The sequence below is a fragment of the Stylophora pistillata genome, chromosome 13 (assembly GCF_964205215.1).
Source record: "Stylophora pistillata chromosome 13, jaStyPist1.2, whole genome shotgun sequence".
Taxonomy (NCBI): Eukaryota; Metazoa; Cnidaria; class Anthozoa; order Scleractinia; family Pocilloporidae; genus Stylophora; species Stylophora pistillata.
In genome coordinates, this window is record NC_142531.1 from 4,213,454 (window position 1) to 4,233,243 (window position 19,790).

The following is a 19,790-nucleotide window of genomic DNA, read 5'->3' on the forward strand; positions in this document are numbered from 1 at the left end:
TTCTCTCAGAATCTTTGCTCTCAAGTAAGGTCAAACAACCATATCAGTAAGTAACCATAGTATAGCAGAATATCAAGTGATAGTTTTCCCTCAGTGTTTCCGATTGACTGGTTACGGTCATTACGCTAATTCGAAGCGGAAAATTCGAACCCTTGTTGTGGGGGTTTTACCACTCGCTTGGCGAATTAACAAGAGGTACTGAGACTCTGTAATTTTCTTCTTTATTCTCCTATACTGCTGCTTCTACTACAGCTAATTTTCTCTCTCTTTCTCCACTGCTTATATCTACTACTTTCAGCAAGGAGTGCCCCAGTATTAAATACAAAAATCACAGACATGTTTGGGTTAGCTAACAGTGGGAATTTCCAAAACAGGATGTTCAGTGTGGGTAAAACTCAAGGTCAGTTTTTCCAACCCAAACATGACCACCTTGCAAACTAGTTATCCTCAACCATAACAAGCCATTAAAATGTCTAGCACGGTAAGTACTGAGCCAAGTTCAAGCACACACTAAAAATAAATGATCAAAACTATAGATTCATCAAAATAGCACGTAGGGGCGAAAAGGCGAGACTTAATAAAACAAAAGGTAAACCTAAAAACACTCGAAATATCAATCCTTGAAAATGCTCTACAACACTTGTAAATCAAGGGTAACTGAAACACACAAAGGCACTTTCGAAATTCCGCAGAGTCACTGCAAGTAAACTTCCTGAACCCTTCGATTTCCTGAAGTTGCGTCACACTTGAAAGTTGAAAAGATATATTTATCAACCACTCGTAGAACATATTTCCTCATATAATAACATGCGTATAAATCCACTCCTTTCTTTGTCTGTATTTAATTTTCCAAGGGAGGAGTAGGAGGAGTCACGAGGGACGAACGCAAATGAAGTGCAACAGACAAATTAAAATCACATATCATTTCTCAGTGAGCTTGTTTCACCACTATTATAGTAGAAGGGGAAAGTTCCTTACGACTCTGTTAACAATAATTCAGTCATCTTTGCAATATTTTTTGCTACGTCTATGAGCTGGTCTAATGAAGTTTTATCATTTCGAAAATCGGCTAACGGGGTAAAACACAAACCAGTGTTGGAAGTAGCTTTGAAATGCATCTTTAGGATGCTCGTGCCTGAGTCTTAGTAACCTGCTATCAGGTATTCTTCGTTATGGAATTTGAGAACAGCGCTAGAGTTGGCGGCCGGTTTTGTAATTAACCTGTTTGGAGATGCGATTGTGTCTGAGTATGACGTTTACTGAGCTGGGAAACTGCTAGAATGCAGCGTACTCTTGCACTCTTTACCTCCCGATAATCTTTAAATCAAACCAGTAGAAATGAATAAAAACTCTGCTAATCCTAGTACATGAAGTGTTATTATTTTCACCGTGGAATACAAACTGTTGGATGCAGACGGCGTTAAGTTCACTTTTTCCTGTTTGCTGTTTGCCTTTAAAGTCACCATGACTTAGGCTCATTTACATTTAATACTGAAGCACAGTTGTCTGATAACAAGAATTATATCATTGAAAGTTCAGCAAAGCATCAATGTGCTGCGATAGATGACTAAAAAGAAGATTAAACAAACATGGCCTCCTCAGAAGGTTTACTGCTTTTTTTTGAAATTGCTTCCGCGGCTTTTGCGGTTACGATTTCTCTTTCACGAGTTCAAAGTGAAGGATGTAAACTTCCGCGGACTCCCAGCATGATTAAGTCAGCAAGAATTCTGTTAAAAGAGGGTCTCAATGGGGTGAACACGGTTAGCTGTAAAACGGCAAAAAAATTAGCCTTAGAGTTTCTGATATCCTTCCTGACTTTAACTAGTACTCAGAGACGTGGCATGATTGTAACAAAGTTCCTGCTGCTACATGACAACCGCGCCCTCCGTTTCGTCTTCTGCGGTAAACAAACACCCTGTAGTCAGCCGCTACTCGGCAGAATAGGCCCGCCATCACCGGCTCCTGGAGCAACGTCTCGCTAAAATGATTTGTAATGTCTGTCATGAAATTAATTATGAAAACACAGCAAAAAGCGAGAGAGGCAATAAATCAGAACCCGAGAGGAACTGATATCTTAAAGCTGCCAAAGGCAAACACTTCGACTTAAAATTGTGGAGGTACATTGCACCGAAATGAATAACTTTCAAACCTTGCAGAAACTTAATTATTCAACCACTACAGCAATACAATTTCTATCATTCCCATGATATTACATTTACTCATTCTATTTTCTTACATTTCGATTGATTTTCTTTGTAATTCCTGAAAACTTGCTTGTGAGTGTTTCTCACTATCATAACTATGCATCTTATTAAAGGTCCTGTTGTCCACTGCTCCGCGGCTTTTGCGGTTGTGATTTCCCTTTCATAAGTTTGAAGTAATTTACGTAAACTTCCGCTGACTCACTGCATATTAAGTAAGTTAATTAGACTTCTGTCCATTGCTGCGGCAGAGATAACGTAACTGTTGAAGCATGTATTGTTGAGGTTCCTATCAACAGCGAGGGTCAAAGTTACTGAGGCATACCAAATTTACCTATTTTTCCCTGTTTGTTTACTGTTGACTGAGGGATTGGGAAAGACACAAATTACTTTAAATACACTTTAAAGACCTTACATTATATTATTTCTAGTTAAAATAAGAAAAAGAGCATGTTTAATTCTTAGGGTTTAAGATTTCTTTCACACTGGCTTACGGCCGACGTTTAAGCCAGTATCACAAGTCTTGTCTATTGTTTTAAAGGTTTTTTCAGTACATTTTGTCATGATGTTTGCGGCGTTATGTAAGGGTCTTGATGTACCTCAGTGTAAAACAATGATCGATATCCGCCATACTGACCGTTAAATCCATATCAACCCTGACGGAGAGCAATGTTGAACTGGTCGGAAAAAATTCAAACAATCAGAAACCTTTTGATTTTCAAGAGTGAAAGGTGAAAGTTATACTGAGAGATATGATCAAAATATTGTGACCTGATATCTACTTTACAAACCCTGCACGGTCAGATTCGGCTTTGACTCGTCAAGCGTTCAGTCCTTGAACTGCATGGGTGCGTAATGTTAAAAATTTGTTTATTATGCACCAAACAGATAAATTTGGCGGTACTCATTGTAAAGACTCCTAAAGAGCCTTCTCACACGGTTCAAAGATCTCGTTGAAAAAATTCCAGCAAACACATACGAAAGTGAATAAATGCCCTTGCATGAGCTTACAGTTCAAGCATTAAACCAGAGGAAATGATATCGAAAAGGACTCGTGAAAAGGACACTATCTCTATCTCTTTATCTCTTGTTGTCCATCTCACTGACTTCAGCGGTGTCAATTGTTGTCGATGGTTTGTTTTATCACGAGTCATTTTGAAACTTGTCAAATTACAACTGGTTTAATTAATCGGTGATGTAAATATCTTCCAAGTTAATAATCCCTTCTCCCGAATAATGATAATTTGTATCAACTGATAGATTATTGTAGCTAGTCCATAGTTGTATAAAGGGCGGATAACGCCAGCCAACGGAAAAGTGATAGCAAAACGTGCTGCGCTATTCACTGGATAAAGATTTATCGAGTGGGTAGCGTTATAACCTTCTAGCTACCGAGGCAGAACGATAGACCATGATAGACAATATATTTCTGCGCATGGTTGTATATGTCAGAAATTTACATTTTAATGTGCAGTTTGCTGTAAAGTTGTTAAGAGGAAACTTGAAAGCCGAATTGGAAGCCCTTCCATGAGAGTGCATAGTTATACAGACGTAGAGGCGTCAGACAGTTTTACATCTGGAGGGATAACATCCTTGGCGACACTATCATATTGACAAGACTCTTTTTGGCCAGGTTCTGTGGGGTTGAAAAACAAAATAATGTGATGAAAGATATGGGCTGTGGCTGGTTGGACTGAACAGACTTTGGGGTTTTTGAGAAAGTTTACAGAAAAACAAAACAAAATAAAACTGAGTTATTTGAAAAGATGAGTGTTTTCTTCTCTTCCTTCCTGCACAAATAAAAATTGAAAATAGAAACCGAAGCTGTATATGTCTTTTCGCGAAGGCAAGGGAAGACGGTGGAAGTAAATCACGTTATTTGATATCATTTGATTTTCGCAACTAAGTTCTGTCCGAATAAACTATTTAGTCTAAGGAACGCCGCAACGTTTGGCCGTATATTCTGTTAGCTAACGTCTATTATAAAGAAAATTACATATCTTACCTTCCATCCATTCATTCAAGTTGACAACCCCTAAGTCGTAACAATACGTCAAGTTATTGGACCCACTCCTCACTCGGAAAACATTTGGGGTAATTTTCAGAATTCCATCTGAGTTGTCGCACAGAACTCGAGCTAGAGTTGCATTTCTTATTGCATTCAGCTGACCTGTGGTAAATCCAGTGTAAGAATCGTTCCTTTCGTACCAAAACCGGTCTCCAACTCGAAGATTTTTAAATCCTCGGGTGAGAATGCAGGAGAAGGTGCCACCTACTATGCTTTCTGGCAAAGGGGTCTCACTTACTCCCCCTACATATAAGTCTATATCATTCACGTTATCATTGTATGCAATTCGAAGTCGTTCCCTTTGTGTCGTTTTTATGTTCGTAAGATCGTCAATAGAAGAGGCACGCCCTAGACCACACGACTCTCTGAATTGGTTGTATGGCGGTAAACCGTGATCACGGCCCCGTTGGATGTTTATGGCGGCAAGATCGCCCACGATACCATCAAATGTTGAGCCTTTCATCAAGAGATTCTCTCGCACGGCTGGTGTAAAAAACCTGAAAGGTAAAAAATGTTTCACACATCTCAACGTATTCAGCTTTCGGGGACCGTTAGTTTCTTTCGACTGCCGCCCTATGTTTCCTTTTATTTTTAGCGTTAGTATTTTCAAGATTAGAAGTGTTCTAGTAAACATAGTCCTTACCGTCAAGCGGCTTTCTTCGAGCCCTTTACCCTCTCGTCTTCAACTAAAAAAAATTGCAATTGTCGAGAAATATGGATGCCCTTAGTTTATACTGCATTTCAAAGGGTCTTGACATGGATTCCCCTTATAGACCTCAAGTTTAGCCTGCCCATAATAGCTATCTTATAATTAGGCATCTCCAAAACAAAGTAGACAAGATACACCTACCTATCTATTTTTTGAGATGCTTGAGTCACAAGTCCTAAAAGGATTCCAGTCATACCACTACCACTCTTTGAATACAGAGGTGACGGATCGAAGAAAGTTTTGGTTGGAATTGACCCACGCTGTCTGAATTGCCTACCAAATTGTCCCAAGCTGTCTCTTATTAAGGAGTGACCGACTCTCAAAGCTGCCGTAGCGAAGGCGTTTGTGATTTCTGGGTTAACTCGTGAATTGTAATCACTAAAAAAAGTGTCTTTTGGTTCTAGCAAGATGTTTTCGCGTCTTCGCTGAAGAGAGAAATAGGGTAAAGTTAACAAAGGATGTTTAGCAAACCTTAACATGGCGAGAATAGAACAGTAATCTGAACAGCCAATCGGAGCGAGGGTTGGTCACGCGTACGTACTAATTGAAACGCGGGAAGGCGAGTGAGCAGATTACGATCAATTTTTTTCGTCTTAAATTGATTAGTTGAGAAGGTGATGGGAGTTTTTTGGACCAATTGCAAAGCGACTGTTAAAGAAAAACCAAAGCAATCATTGATTATACTTTCGACACTAACTCTCAAAAAAGAAACGACAACTTTGAGTTTACATTTACAAGACATGTTTCGACATTTTCGTGTCATCTTCAGTTGCAAATGAGCATTTAACGGTTGTACATTTGAATTTATATTAAGGTACGTTACAAATTACGTGTCAGAGCTTACGTTACATTTGGATATTAAAAACGCGAAAAATGAAAAAAGCGCGCTTGACTAGATAAAAAAAAATAATAATAATAATAATGAAATAAAAGACCAAGGAACAACATAATTAAAGGGAAAGAGACAATTCTAGAATTTAATCCTTCTCCCAACATAATGGAGCAATAACGTATTGGAAGCATTTAGAAACTTACCAGATCTTCATTGAAAAATACAGGGAGCCATTCGTTGTATGTAATGTGCTGTAATTCAGCAATCACAATTTTTCGAGCCTCTTGGAATAGCCTCTCATTTTGCCATGATGGATTAAGAACATGGAGATAGCTTGCGATGCGATTGTGTTCGCGGGCCCAGATTGTGTGCATAGCCGTCAATGCTGTAAAAAATAAGTGGAAATTTACCATTTAAAGTAGGTAGAGGGTCTTAAAGGGGGGAGGGGATGTGGGAAGTAGATGGAGGGTCTTAAAGGGGGGAGGGGAGGAGGGAAGTAGATAGAGGGTCTTAAAGGGGGGAGGGGAGGAGGGTCACGTTAATGATTGACGGTTAAAAATGAGCCCTAAGCCCTTTTAGGATAGGATAGGATAACTTTATTTATACACGGTTTTTCCATCAGTTGATTTAGTTAATTCTATATTAGAAACCTATCTATCTACAATAATAATTTGATAATAACAGTTCAAATAAAAGAAATAAATAAAAAATTCTGCTTTTCATGGAGGCCGTGTCTAAAATTTACTTAAAATTAAGATCTTACTTTAAACTGTGGCGATTTCATTTTGATTTGAAATCAGTAAGGGAAGACGCTAGTCTTAAGTCTACAGGTAAGTTGTTCCACAATCGAGCTCCGCTGTACAAAAATCTTCTCTTGGGATAGTCAGTTGGAGGTTGTGGAAGAACTCATTTGTTTTCGGTATTCCTTAAACGATAAGCACTTACACCGTCACGATATACAAATCTTGATCTCAGATAATCAGGTGTCATACCATGTAATTTTTTATACATTAGGATAGATTTCTGTTCCAATCTTTGATGGTAGAGTCTTCGCCACCCTAGCGCTCGGAGCAAATCATCCAAATCATTACTATCATAGCTTGCTGACATTAGGATGCGAGCTTTTTGACGATTGACGGCTAAATTTTAGGTCATTTGACGGTTGATGGTTAATCTTTTGGAATTTCGTTTATAAAACGAACTAAACGCGCGAATTCGGCTGTAATTTTTCAGAATGACGCGTCTGTAAAGTACTGTTAATTTATAACACCCATTATTGATAAATGATACCGGAAGTGTTTTCACAACGGAAACAAGTTCTGCCGCTAACCAGTCTTACTCGCGACTGGGAACTACATAAATGTATTTTTGTGATATATCAAGACTTTTATTTATAAACAACAGAACTTGACCCCAATTAAGGCAATCCTTTAGTTCTTAATTAAGGATATCTAAGACATTTCACGGCTAACATTGGCTTGCTTATTTGACGGTTGACGGTAAAAATATTGCGTTTTTGACGGGTGACGGTCAGTAATATTTTGGCCATTTGAAGGTTGATGGTTAACTCATTGAGACCCTCTAGAAAAGATTCGAGAAGGGAAATGATAAAGAACAGACTTTCCTTACAGTATAGCGTTTTCGGTGAGAGCAAGAAATTCGATCAACTACTTCGGCATTAGTTTCTACCTTGTGGGCGCAATTGAAAACCTTCCAAGAACTATTGCGGTGTGTACCAGTGTATGCCAAAATTATCTATTCTATTGGTTCTGTACATTTATTTCTTCTTTTTGAACATGTTTTTATATCTCTCACTCAAACAATCATTTAGAGGGATGTACACTTTACAAAATGCTTGATACCTTGCCTGTACATACATACATACATACATACATACATACCTACCTACCTACCTACCTACCTACATACATACATACATACGTACGTACGTACGTACGTTCGTACGTAAATACACATATCTTCATTTGATAAGTCGGTTAAAAAATTGGCAACTTTACAGCTGATGTGGACCTACTATATTATCTACGTAAAATAAGATAAATTAACCAAGAGTAAAGTGTTAAATAAAAAACAGAATGGATATAAGTTAGCTAATAAAAGCGATATTCATTAAGAAAAGAAACATATGTTACCTGGGTTTTCATTTACTCTTGCGTGGTCGCCAGCCAAGAAACAGGGCTTTGTAGTAGGATTGTGAGACCTACAGAATGTCTGCGCCTCAGCTTTTGGCAGGAAAGGAGATTTGGCGGAGCTCAAAGGAAATGAAGCAACTCGAAGTAGACCAAGGTTAGCTGTGCGGTCACGTAGGAGTTCGGCTTCTTTGTGGTTTGCCCCATATATGTGGGATCCATCGATGAACGCTGACACCAAATTTACCTGACGGTATTAAGAAGATAAGATGATTTGGATAAATGTATGTTTACATATCAAGTAGGAAGTATTAGTAACCAGTTAGGTGTTAGAACAGTAATTAAACTCATCAAAAATATCATTGTTAAAAGAACTATCCAGAAAAGGCATGCAAAATAAATCTAAAATACAAAAGTATAGGGAAAAAATGCTTTAATCATGCGCCACAATAATGCAGTCAGCGCAACTTGGTTATATCAATTAAGTTGAAATTGTAAATTGGCCACCGTAACGAGTTAAAAAGCTGACGTTTCGAGCGTTAGCCCTTCGTGCAGTCAGCGGTTTTCTACCGCTCAATTCAAAATGGCGGTCGGCGGGATTATACAAACAATATTAATGTGAAAGCTCAGCTATAGCATCTACAGAAGTGGAGTTGACAATGCATTCGAAAAGCACTGAAGTAGAGTGACGTTTTTGCAGTGAAGAAATCCGTGAAATAATTTCTTGGTCTCTCAGACTTTGTGACGAAAGAAAACTGTAGTCTCGAGTCGAAGTTGTTGTTTCGTAAATTTCGAAGTGTCAACCAGAAAGAAATGTGAAAGTGGACAAATTCCATCTTGTTACACAACTGCTGTCTGATATTTAGCTTTGTAGGCAAGGGATTTTAAAGGTAGCTGAGTGCTCTGAGCGCACAGACAACTGATTTATTAAAAGTCATAAAGTCAAGGAGAGAAAACAAGCAAGTGCTTTCCTTAAACTATGCTGGTCACGCAAGACTTCCTATTCAAACGGTCACGTTTGGTAAGCGGAGGGACGCAAAGGAAAGAAACATGCAATATCAAGGTGGATTTAATTTTACCTTGGGAATTGATGTGGTTAGAGATTTAATGGCGACAACTATGCTACTGTTCATGGGGATACTTAACAAGGTCGTACATCTATAAGGCACAGGATTTTAATGATCTTTATGCTGCCTCTAGACTATTTAGAGAGTAGGATAATGCATCACATCAATGAAGTTATGAATGACTTTTAAATTTTTCTGCTAGGCTAGCTCAGTACTGAGTAGGATTTAATATTATTTGCTTTCCAGAAGCCAAGGAGAAACAAAATGGCTTCCTGTTCTACTTAAACTGAATGAGAAATTGTTTTGATAAATGAGGCAATTGCTCCCAAAAAAAAAAACAGTCAGTACAAACATGGCAATTGAACTGTGGCGTATGATATCATTGTTGAATGCTATAATGAGAAGTAATGTGATATATATTTAGTTTAATTTAGTTTTAAAAAATGGCTATAAAGTAATGGGCATCCAAAGAAATTTAGTCACAATTTTGTGCACACAATTTTTCATTAGTGTGTGATTAATTGTATTGGTAAAGCTACCCAAAAATTGATGTTTACTATTTGTATTTTGACCAGAGTTGAGCAACCATTGGGTCTGTAAAAATATAACTGTGGAAAAGAACTTGGGTAGTGTAAACAACTACAAACTGAGTGAGAAAAAAAACTTGAAGATCATTAGATATTACAGTACTTAATGTTACATGCAACTCAAGGCTTGATTTTTAGTCCAACAGTCATTACAGAAAAGGAACTGACTCATGATCAAGTCAGAAATTACCACTTTCATGTTAATTAGACTTTGGCAAGCTACTTGTAGCCTAAACCTGAGCTGTGTCAGCTGATTTATGCTCAAGGAGTCTGAAAGAAATCCTACTGGATCAGTCCAAGGTTAGGCAACATACAAGGCAATGTTAGCCTAATCTTCTTGGACCATAGATGATGATCTTCGTCATAGAGGAAGATTATGAATGTGCTTATCCGTAAGCTGCATGTGTTTAATTGTCAAATTTAGTAATTTTGATAAAAGCACACAAATTTAGCTGACTACAAGCAAATAAACTTAATTGTTGTCTAGTATACTTATTATATCATTCATATTTCAATGAACAATGTATGATTACATATTTAAAAACAACATTAACAAAAGGAATGTAACCAAAAGAGTAACAAAGGGCAATTTCTTTGTGGTTACGAGAATGATGGCCCATATTTCTTTCACCATTTTAGCCTTTTGGCCCAATTTTTTTTCGTTTATTTCATTTTATTTATTGTTAGATAGCATTAGCATTTGTTTATTGCTACTGGAGAACCACTCAGACATTCCTTTAAAGGTGGTACGTATTTTATAACTTTCAAATGGAATGAAATGAGACTTGAGTTTGTCCATTGCTAACCTGTTCGCCATCTTGAATGGCTGACCGACGAAGAGGAATACAGATTGAGCTTCGGTTATCTTTCAATTCATTCCCCTGAAGTATGTCGATGCCAATGCAACCCTCTTCATGTCCCCAACAAGGGAGGCTGTTATTCCCACAATCCACTGTGTTGTTTTCTTGGGTTAAAGCGATGTCATGATCTAAGAACTGGCCCCACGTCATAGTCACGTGAGTAAAATTCGGTGTCGTGTTGTCGTCGTTGCCTGTCGAGCTGACGAACACAATCGTGCTGATGTTCCTTGCGTTCGGAAGTGACTGGTTGTTTGATCCGAGTGTTCGAGGTACATTCGTGCCGTCCTCATAAGCTGGTGGTAGTAGGCGGGCAAATGGTCTCAGGACACTGCCCCTTGTAATGTTGCACAAGTTGTTGCAGGAGCCGTCAAACGTTCGGTAACGACGTCTGAAACAGTTTAACTGAACGGACAAGGGTACCGGCTCACACGTTTTTGTCAGTATCGATTGGAGGACACCACGCGTAAACGAATTTCCAACAGAGAAAGGCATCTTCCACGTTACCATCAGCAAGGTAAAACATAGCAGAGACCTGTGAAAAGTTTTTTAAATCGATGCAAATTAAAAATTTGTCACATTGTATAATTATCTACCATGAGTACAGTCATGGATTTCAAGATCACTTGAAATTATTGTATTATTTCTCATAAATGGCTTTAAACCTCTCCCGACTTTCCCATTGGCTCAATGCGAGGGTTATTTTTAATACATCGCGCATTTTCTATACTTTAGACATAGCCCCTTTAAAATGAGCCATAGTAAGCCTTTTGTTCAAAATGGGTACTCTTCACTAATCATAGCCACGTCTTATCAAACAAAAATTATTTTTCTTTTATAAACTTCAGCTCCGCGAGTCTGGAACACCAACAACTTACTGAAACATCTTTACTTCTTTCTTGGATGAGTCTCGAGAAATAGAAAGGAAGGGGACAAAAAAAAAAAACCAAAAGAGTCATTTAAAGCATTGCACTTGTGATGGAAATGAAATATCGACATAATTAACTCAAAATAGAAAACTTAGATCTTTTTTTTTTTTTTTTTTTTTTGCGGCAAACACTTTTTATAGCTGTGGCTTAGTCGTGATGTCTCGATGGCAGACAGGAAGATCTCTCTCTTTGCCGCTTTTGTAAAGCGCCTCTTTGTGGAAATAATTTGGTTTGATCAACGGAGTTGATAATGTAAATTGGCCGCCGTAAAAGAGTCTCAAAAGCTGACGTTTGGAGCGTTATCCCTTTGTCAAAACCAAATATTAGAAATACATTAGAAACCTGATAGGTAAAAAAGCTTGAGCGGCTATGAAGAAATCTTAAAGCTAGAGTTGATTGCAACGTCAAGAGGTTGTTTCCGCTGTCTTCCACTTGAACGGCTTTCATTAAGACAAGATTATTAGCAAACTAAAGAGGTCGATTGGCTTAATCTTTAAATTATTTAGACTTTACATACGTACATCCGCGAATGAGACTTGTTCATCCGCCTTGTTTTTGCCGTTCCACCCACCATTTGACATTAACTGGAGAGATTCGTGGGAGTAGTAGAGAACTTACAACACTAGATAAAGCTAATCTACGGTGTCGGGTAGCGGTAGTTCTTGTTGTCGTACACTATATATAGCTGTACTATTTAAAGTCCCTGGGCTTTGCGAATTCTGGACTGTTATTGGCTGGGCTTTGCGAATTCTGGACTGTTATTGGCTTGCACCTTTATGTTTATGCGGTAATGATCTCCTCCTTTCCCAACAATTTATGACCTTTAAGCGGTAATTGTGGCTTAACGAAAACTTCTATTTGTATTATCTTTCTCTTGAAAGCTGGCTATGATTTATTTTCGTCGCCACATTGACAATAAATGATATTGTAAAGAATTATCATCCTCATCGGAGCTGACGAGATCGTGAGACAAATTATTATTTTACTTCACTTCATGTGAGATCACCACGATTGACAACGGACATTTTTACGATAGTAGTGAATAACAAAGTAACTTTTTGCGCCACTGTACATGTTCTTACCAAATCATCCCTATGTCACTCAGAGAACTCAGTTGAAAAAGTTTAAGGGTTGTGCCCCCTGCAGTATTTGAATTTATTTGTTCCTTCGGCAGCCAGCGCGTGGTGTCTTTTTCCGTGATTCTCTCACTTCAGTCTCTAACCACTATATAGCTCATTATATTGCCAGCCTCATAACTGATAACAAAACTGTTTTAATACGTTTTTTTTTTTAATTCGCTTTTTGGCTTTGATAAGTGTGTCGAGGGGGTGAAGAGGAAACGCATGAGTCGGTGTCATGCTTTTTGTTTTTTTAGCACTACGGATTGCTGCAAAGGGCTGTTAAGGACCTTTTTGGATTTTTGTCTTTAGGACTTGTTGTTTTTGTTCTTTTGCCCTTTCAGTTTGTTACTCCTCTATTTCGCTGTTTAGTTCTTCCGTATTTTGTTTTCGTCCTTTCTGTCTGTGCCTCTACCTGCTTTCTCTGTTATCAAACAACAACAAACATATGAAACATATGTATGAACTGCGGTTATGAAACGTTTATGTGTACGATCCTTCGCAGTAAAGCACTATTTGAGCAATAGTGAAAATCAGACCTGAAAAAATTTCAGGCCTGCACGGGATTCGAACCACTGACCTCTGCGATACTAGTGCAGCGCTCTACCAATTGAGCTAACAAGCCAACTGGGAGCAGACCATCAAATTAATGGGTCAGTGGTTCGAATCCCGTGCAGGCCTGAAATTTTTTTCAGGTCTGATTTTCACTATTGCTCAAATAGTGCTTTACTGCGAAGGATCGTACACATAAACGTTTCTCTGTTATCTTACTATTTCACCCTTTCGATCTTTTGTTTTCTCCTATTCCTCCAATAGTTTTGCTTCTCTAGTTTTAACGCCTCGATAGTCTTTTGTCCTTTTCCAATTTCTTCGTTTGGTCACTGTATTTTCCAGTTCACTTTATTGTAGTGTAGAATAAGAATGTCTTAGTTCCGGAATTCTTTCGAATAACACGCCTTGCACAAGTAAAACTCCATGCGAGCAGCTTTTAAGGTGTCATCTTATTTATGATTGCAACCTCAGCATTCTCTTCTTGTGAAAGTCCTCGAAAAACTTAACATACTGCGGCCATCGCCTGAATTCTTGAAACAAAACCCTAAGGCATAGGCCGAAATAGAAGTGCTTACAGAGATAAATTCTTTTAATCATTAAAACAAAATTTACACACCTCACTAATGCCAACATGGCGGGTTTCCTCTTCGCTTTTCTGTCAAGTTATACCTGTAGGAAAAAAAAATAACGAACAAATTTAAAAATGTGTGAGTTCGACTTCAGGGAAACGTAAAAATGTCTGAGAACCACAAAAGGAAGATTAATGAAACATATTTTTAATTTTTGCTTAGACTTCTATCTCTCGAACAAGTGTTTAAAATTGTACACTAGTTTTCACAACCCACCATCGGCACCTACGAAGGTTTTTTTTTTGTTTGTTTTTTTGACTTATTCGTTTGGGAAATTAGGAATTTAGTTTTTGATATTTAACGACGACAAAAACTTCTTGTTAAAGGCTGAGAAGAAAAATCAAAATGAGAAAGGCGCCGTTCAAGGCTACCTTAGGCTCAAGATAAAAACTTTACCTTCGCTAAGAAAGTTCAATGGTTTTGCCAAATGAGAAAGGGGGGAGCCTCGCTTAAGTAGGGTAAGATCAGGTGGACATAAGCTCATGCTTATTTCTGACCACGTACAATATAGTAAATGATTTTCAATCTCATTGATTAATATTGAACAATATCAGTGAAGTGATATTTCCCCCCACGCTCCGTTGCACATATGAAGTCCGTACGGCTTAGCCGTAAAATGTTAAAACAAAAGTAGAAGCAATTTTATCTAACTTGTGGTTTCCTAACTAAGAAAAGCGATTATGAGGTCCTACATTTTTAAAGAACACAAGCTTAGTTAGATATTTGTAACAATTCATCATGACCTTAAGAATTTTTACATTGGAGACTGCTCGCATATACTGTTAAAATCGGTGAATTACTCTCATACTCTCACGTGTTCATGAAGGGAAGATGGAAATTCGAAAGTTTTTGAAGGATAGTATTGTATGATTCAAGCATACAAGTCCAGGTGTTGGCTTCACTCTTAAACTTGTTCAAAGGGTTTTTATTTTCAAAACAAGTATATTTTTGGAAGATTCAGGAAATATTGATTTCAGAATCAATAACATTTGATGTTTGATTCCATCGTTTTAAAGTGACTCTTTAAGAAGCACGGCAGGAGAGAGTTGGTTCGGCTTCTAGTGCGCCTAATAAAGAATTAGAATTGCAGGCTATTTTAGGGGAAAAAATCCAATTTTATTGCTTGCGTTTGAAAACATGATGGAGAGCGTATACTTGGCTGACCTTTTCATTTACTATTATTGTCCTTAAGTGTCTCCTAAGTGGAACACCAAATATCTTTCGCATTGGACAAATAATTTGATTTACAGTCCTTTTGATTTTAACTAAACTCACTTTACCTTCAACATGAAACTCTGTGCAAGAAATATTTAGATTTTTTACCGCGATAAACGGTTCTAGCGTACTTCTTTCTACCTTCAACTTTCGCGTTATGGCCAGGGTTCCCATGCCAATACCAAAATAAACTCCTTTTTTTTTAGAATCTATAAGATTTGCGTTTCAATCTCTTCTATAACAGTAACAAACAGGAAAAAAAGACTATTATGCCATAGAAAATAATTTTACGCTCGAGATCAAGGATATTCTTTCTTAAGGACATCATCGCGAGCGCTTTTTAACTCACGTTTCCGCAACTGTAGATAATTTGTTTGTTATAAATATTTGCCAGCATTTGTAATAGTGGACACTATGATTGCGAAGTGCCAGAGAAAGAGAAGTCAATACAGGGCACGTGTTTCGAACCTGTTGAACGTAAGTGCAGTCCGTTTATATTGGACTCAACCTTAGATCGTTTAGGATACAATCATGCATTGTAAGCGGCGGACTATTATTAGACATTTCTCATCATCTCGTGAGGCGTTAGGGGCCTTTCTTTACCTTTTGGATAGTTTTCTTTACCTTTTGGATAAACAAACCCTGTGGTTTTCGCATCTTTCAAAGGAGTATCAGTGCAAAGCGTGGATGCGGCCTGGCTTTTCCATCTAAGTACGTACTGTATTGACGCTCTTAAACCGCGTTTGGCGCCACTCATCCCGTCGTTTTCTTTACCCACCATTCGCCCCGCGTCCCGACATTTCCAAAGGCACCGCCCTTTGTTGACGCCACCCCGAATATGGCGATCTTTTAGGCAACTTTACAAATTTATCTCCGTGGCCTACGCAGTCTTCAATCAGATAGAGGCTGCACAAGTTTATTGTACTTATCTTATAAAATGAATTTTGGCTTTCATGCATTTATTTCCTGACGAGTTAACACAGAACAAAGTTGTATTTTCAAATAACAAGTCGATGAATTTTGCCTGAGTGTGCAATTTTTGATAAAGATATTATTACCTCTTAGCGGTCAAACCATTTACGTTTACAAATTTGATCACCCTCCAACTCAGTAGATTTCAAAGAGGTCTTTAAAACGTCTTAACTTGAATTTACGTCAGTGAGCCCCTTGTTGTTGTGTGGCAAAACATTTGAATCTGGCGGAACTCTTTGCCCAAGTGGAGGTTTACCAGACCATGCAACCTTTGTCTTCATCATGATGCAAAAGCTACATGGGAAAGGTTCCCTTTCTTCACTCGAATTATGAATCTTTGTTGGAGCGTTCTTAACTGGGATTGTAAGAATAAAAATGATCACACTCCCTTGACGATGGTTTACAAAAAGGATATATGACACTAAATTTTCTTATGGAAAGCTTTGTTCCCTCAAAGTGAGGTGAATTTAAGTCGAAGAGTTTCATGTCTTATCAGTTAGATTTTTTAAATAGAAAGTTTCAATCAGATAGCATACCTTTCTTGTGGAAGGAAATGGAACACTTAACTCATTACTGTTGGAGATTTATGATATTCTATTCCACTGCGATAAATCTACTCCCATTTGAGGCGAGCATTTTCTCTCATTGCCATGTAGCGAAGAGAGTAGTGTTTTGGATATTCTGGTAACTGAAAACTTCAATGAGTTTGGAATGGGTCGTTTTTTTAAGCTCAGCAACATAATTCGTTCTACGTCCAGGATGTTTCGATGATATGAATGATACTCTTAGAGGTGGGCTTTGGAGTTGAATTCTTAGTGTTGTGGACGTGTAACACGTTTAATTTTCAATCCTTTTTCATTGCTAATAAAGATTTGTGATATTCTGTTCCACTGCGATCAATCTACTCCCCATTTGAAGAGAGCATTTTCTCTCACAGCCATGCAGCGAAGAGAGAAGTGCTTTTGATATTCTGGTAACAGAATTTTAGTGAGTTTGGAATGGGTCGTTCTTTCACTCTACGCGAAAGGGCTTACACCTGAGGCTTACAATGAAATGCTACATTTGGATATAACGCTTGCAATCCGATGGAAATTAAAGTTTATATCAAGCTCATTCGATGCAGACTTTCTAGCACTCGTATTTTATCAAAAGTTTCAAACGGCTACCACACCGTCACAACACAAATAAGTAAGCGAGATTGTTTTGAGACGGCTTCGTGCACAAATAGGATGATTCAGCTTTTCACATGCATGTACTTTCCGATGCGAATGTATTCGCGAATTCACGGTGAATTGAAACACGTGGAAGCCTAGGGAAAGTAACGTTTCCAAACTTGCAATAACATCAGTTAAACTAAGTAAATGTTTTATGCTTCTCCTCCTAAGATCACATGGGGACTTGTGGCAGCCTTCTTTTGTTTAACAAAGTGACACGTATGATTAAAAGAACTTAGTGAGTAAGAATGACTTACAATCTCCAACCTTGTCTAGGAAAACTTCAGACAACATGGAATATGATCTTTTACGCGAAAAGTTGATTGCTTCGAAAGCCCTGGCTTAAGGAGTTGTGCTCATTGTGGTTCTTATTTGCAACGTTTAAGGCGGGCCCTACCTAAAGAGTATAGGTATCAATAACAATAACAAACTCAAACTGAATTCTTACGGCGTTTACTTATCATTTCGTGTCTGATATGTTGACAAAAGATTTAATCGAGTCTTCTCAGTGGCCTTCAAAGAAGCAATATTACAAAACGAAATGACTGCAAAAAATAAATGTATGTTCAAACTAAACGTATGTTGAACTGCAACAAACTTTGTACTGTAAAAGAGAGACAAACATGTTTCCCTCACACTGTGGTTACTCTTTCTCGTGTAGAGAGCATGCAGTTATAGCTTACTAACAGAGGTTAAGTAGAGCATGACAAACCAAACTAAACACACAGATTACCTTTCAGCCAAATTTGAGCAGGATACAACCATGGCTTTTTCCATAATCGCTGCTAAATGCTCTCCCAAAAACAAACGTTGATTGTTCTTCCTGAAATTATTTTTGAAGATCGCTTCCAATTGAGTCGAACGCAAATGTGATATAAACGTGGAATGTTCTAGAATGATAAGGCACGATGGTAGTGAGCCAACAAATATCATTCCGATGAGATAACTTTTTCGCTACCTTCGCAAATGTAGGTGGTTCAGCATTGATATGGAACATATCAAGTTTTCAACAGATGGCAAATCGTGTACTTATGCTTTCATTTAACGGTAAGGTTTATCTCGAAAAACATTAACTTCTGTCTGCGTGTCTATAAGCATGTGTGAAGTCTACGGTACTTTGTACAAATGGCCGGAGTTTTATCCCTCAGCACTTGTTCAATTATCTTCTAAAAGATAAACGTGTCGCCCACTTTGACCTAAAATGTTGTTATTTCTTTGCTACTTTTAATAACAAACACGAAACAGCCTGAACTTTTTTACCTCAGAGTTATAAATGAATCTTTCCTTTATTCCATTACCTTGTCAATTCGTTTTCATGCAAATCCTTGATAAATTAAAATTGTTTCAACCGAAATGTACAGAAATGACGAAGTCGACCGGAAAAAAAAGTTTTTACGTGGGCTATCAGTCCTGAATGAAATGCTCGTGGCAAAGTCGGTGATGAGTAAAACCTAATATTGACTCATTTACGAGGTTTAACTGTTGCAATAAACTTTTACCTTCCTTGCTTAGCATCCAGCGGCTAAAAGCACCCTGGCACCCCTTCAAGCTCAGCAACATAACTCGTTGTACGTCTAGGTCGTTTCGATTATATGAATGATACTCTTAGAGGTGAACTTTGGAGTTAAATTCGGGAACAGTAGAGTTTAAGCGTGTGGTCGCCCATGACGTCACAACATGTCTTGCGACAGGCCACCATTCCGTTAAAACTGGGGAGGTCGGAAGTTTGCGGCTAAAAGACCTTTCAGTGCAATACGCCCCTCAGGAAGTTAAAAATTGGCTTTTTGGATAGAAACCTATTCATGTGCACTTCCCAATGGTAATTGTTCACGTCAATTCACAAGTTTTTCGTGCACAAGTATTGTCTTAAAATTGGAAGTGGGTATCAAACTTCGGAGATGAAATGGCTGAAGTAACTTTGGGGTCATAACAGTTTTTATTCTCTCTAAAAAGAATCAGTACAAGTAAGATACCACTAGACTTGTTATCCCACAAGGAAGCGATTCACTGCTTTAATTTGAGTCATTCCAATTCAAGAAAAAACGCATTAGGCGCGCTGTATTATAGAGAGGGACGAAGCAAACTTTGTACGCCCACCTTCACCAAGATTTTATGACGGTTTTTGTTTTTTTGACGTAATATCATTTGTGGTAGATAAGGTGGTGTTTATTTTTTGCTTTCAAAAAAGGTTGTTAAGCAACGTTTTGCCTGACTCATTGTCAGGAAACCTGCCTGAAAAAATTGTCATCGAGTAGGTCGTGTTTTTCCTACAATCTAGACTATGAGTTTCATCTAACGCGCGCGATGCTTGATCGAGTTCCAAGGTAAGAAATTTGATTAATTCATATTTAATCAATTTAATCCCTGAGTTTATTCTGAGTTCTTCCTTCCTTGCACGACTAAGAAGCTCTTAGGACATCTCTGATAAGTGAAATTCCTTCGCCACCATATTGAAAATGCAGCGATATTACACTTTTCGTTAGCAAATGATAACGTTGGCGAAATCCAAACAGTGTTCAATGTTTTTGAGTCATTCAAGAGCTACTGGTTAATAGATAAAATAACTTCAGTGTTTCCCTAATTCTTTTTAGTAGAGAGGCCTCCCTCGTATAAGCCCCGTGGTTTCTCGAGGCCCCTTTGCCATCTATTAAAATATTGTTATTTATTAAAGTATTGCTAACTTACTCATT

At 38.0% G+C, this 19,790-nt stretch overlaps 1 protein-coding gene and 1 long non-coding RNA gene across 3 annotated transcripts; one reads left to right on the forward strand and one right to left on the reverse strand.

Annotated features, from left to right (window-relative positions):
- Positions 1 to 204: 204 nt before the first annotated feature.
- Positions 205 to 18,754, reverse strand: LOC111322594 (peroxidasin). Of its 2 annotated transcripts, XR_015994695.1 has the most exons (9): positions 18,600 to 18,754; positions 13,687 to 13,739; positions 10,421 to 11,006; positions 7,964 to 8,207; positions 6,014 to 6,195; positions 5,120 to 5,403; positions 4,207 to 4,766; positions 2,237 to 3,837; positions 205 to 1,978 (listed from the first exon to the last, which is right to left on the reverse strand). XR_015994695.1 is itself a non-coding variant. In XM_022925717.2 (8 exons), the coding sequence occupies exons 2-8, from the start codon at positions 13,701 to 13,703 to the stop codon at positions 3,743 to 3,745; spliced, it is 1,968 nt and encodes a 655-aa protein (XP_022781452.2). In that variant the 5' UTR covers positions 13,704 to 13,739; positions 18,600 to 18,754; the 3' UTR covers positions 205 to 3,742. The 2 variants fall into 2 exon arrangements, 1 of the variants encoding a protein (XP_022781452.2); XM_022925717.2 differs by having other exon boundaries at positions 205 to 3,837.
- On the forward strand, positions 8,538 to 10,103 carry LOC148717326 (uncharacterized). Its single transcript, XR_015994696.1, has 2 exons — positions 8,538 to 9,023; positions 9,274 to 10,103. It is a non-coding gene; the product is annotated as an uncharacterized LOC148717326 (long non-coding RNA).
- Positions 18,755 to 19,790: the final 1,036 nt, after the last annotated feature.

Excerpts from the sequence above, each read along its gene's own strand:
- LOC111322594 (XM_022925717.2), bottom strand. Across the intron at positions 8,208-10,420 it reads CCATTCAAGATGGCGAACAG|GTAAATTTGGTGTCAGCGTT; the intron begins GTTAGCAATGGA and ends TAATACCGTCAG. Across the intron at positions 3,838-4,206 it reads CTTGAATGAATGGATGGAAG|AACCTGGCCAAAAAGAGTCT; the intron begins GTAAGATATGTA and ends TCAACCCCACAG.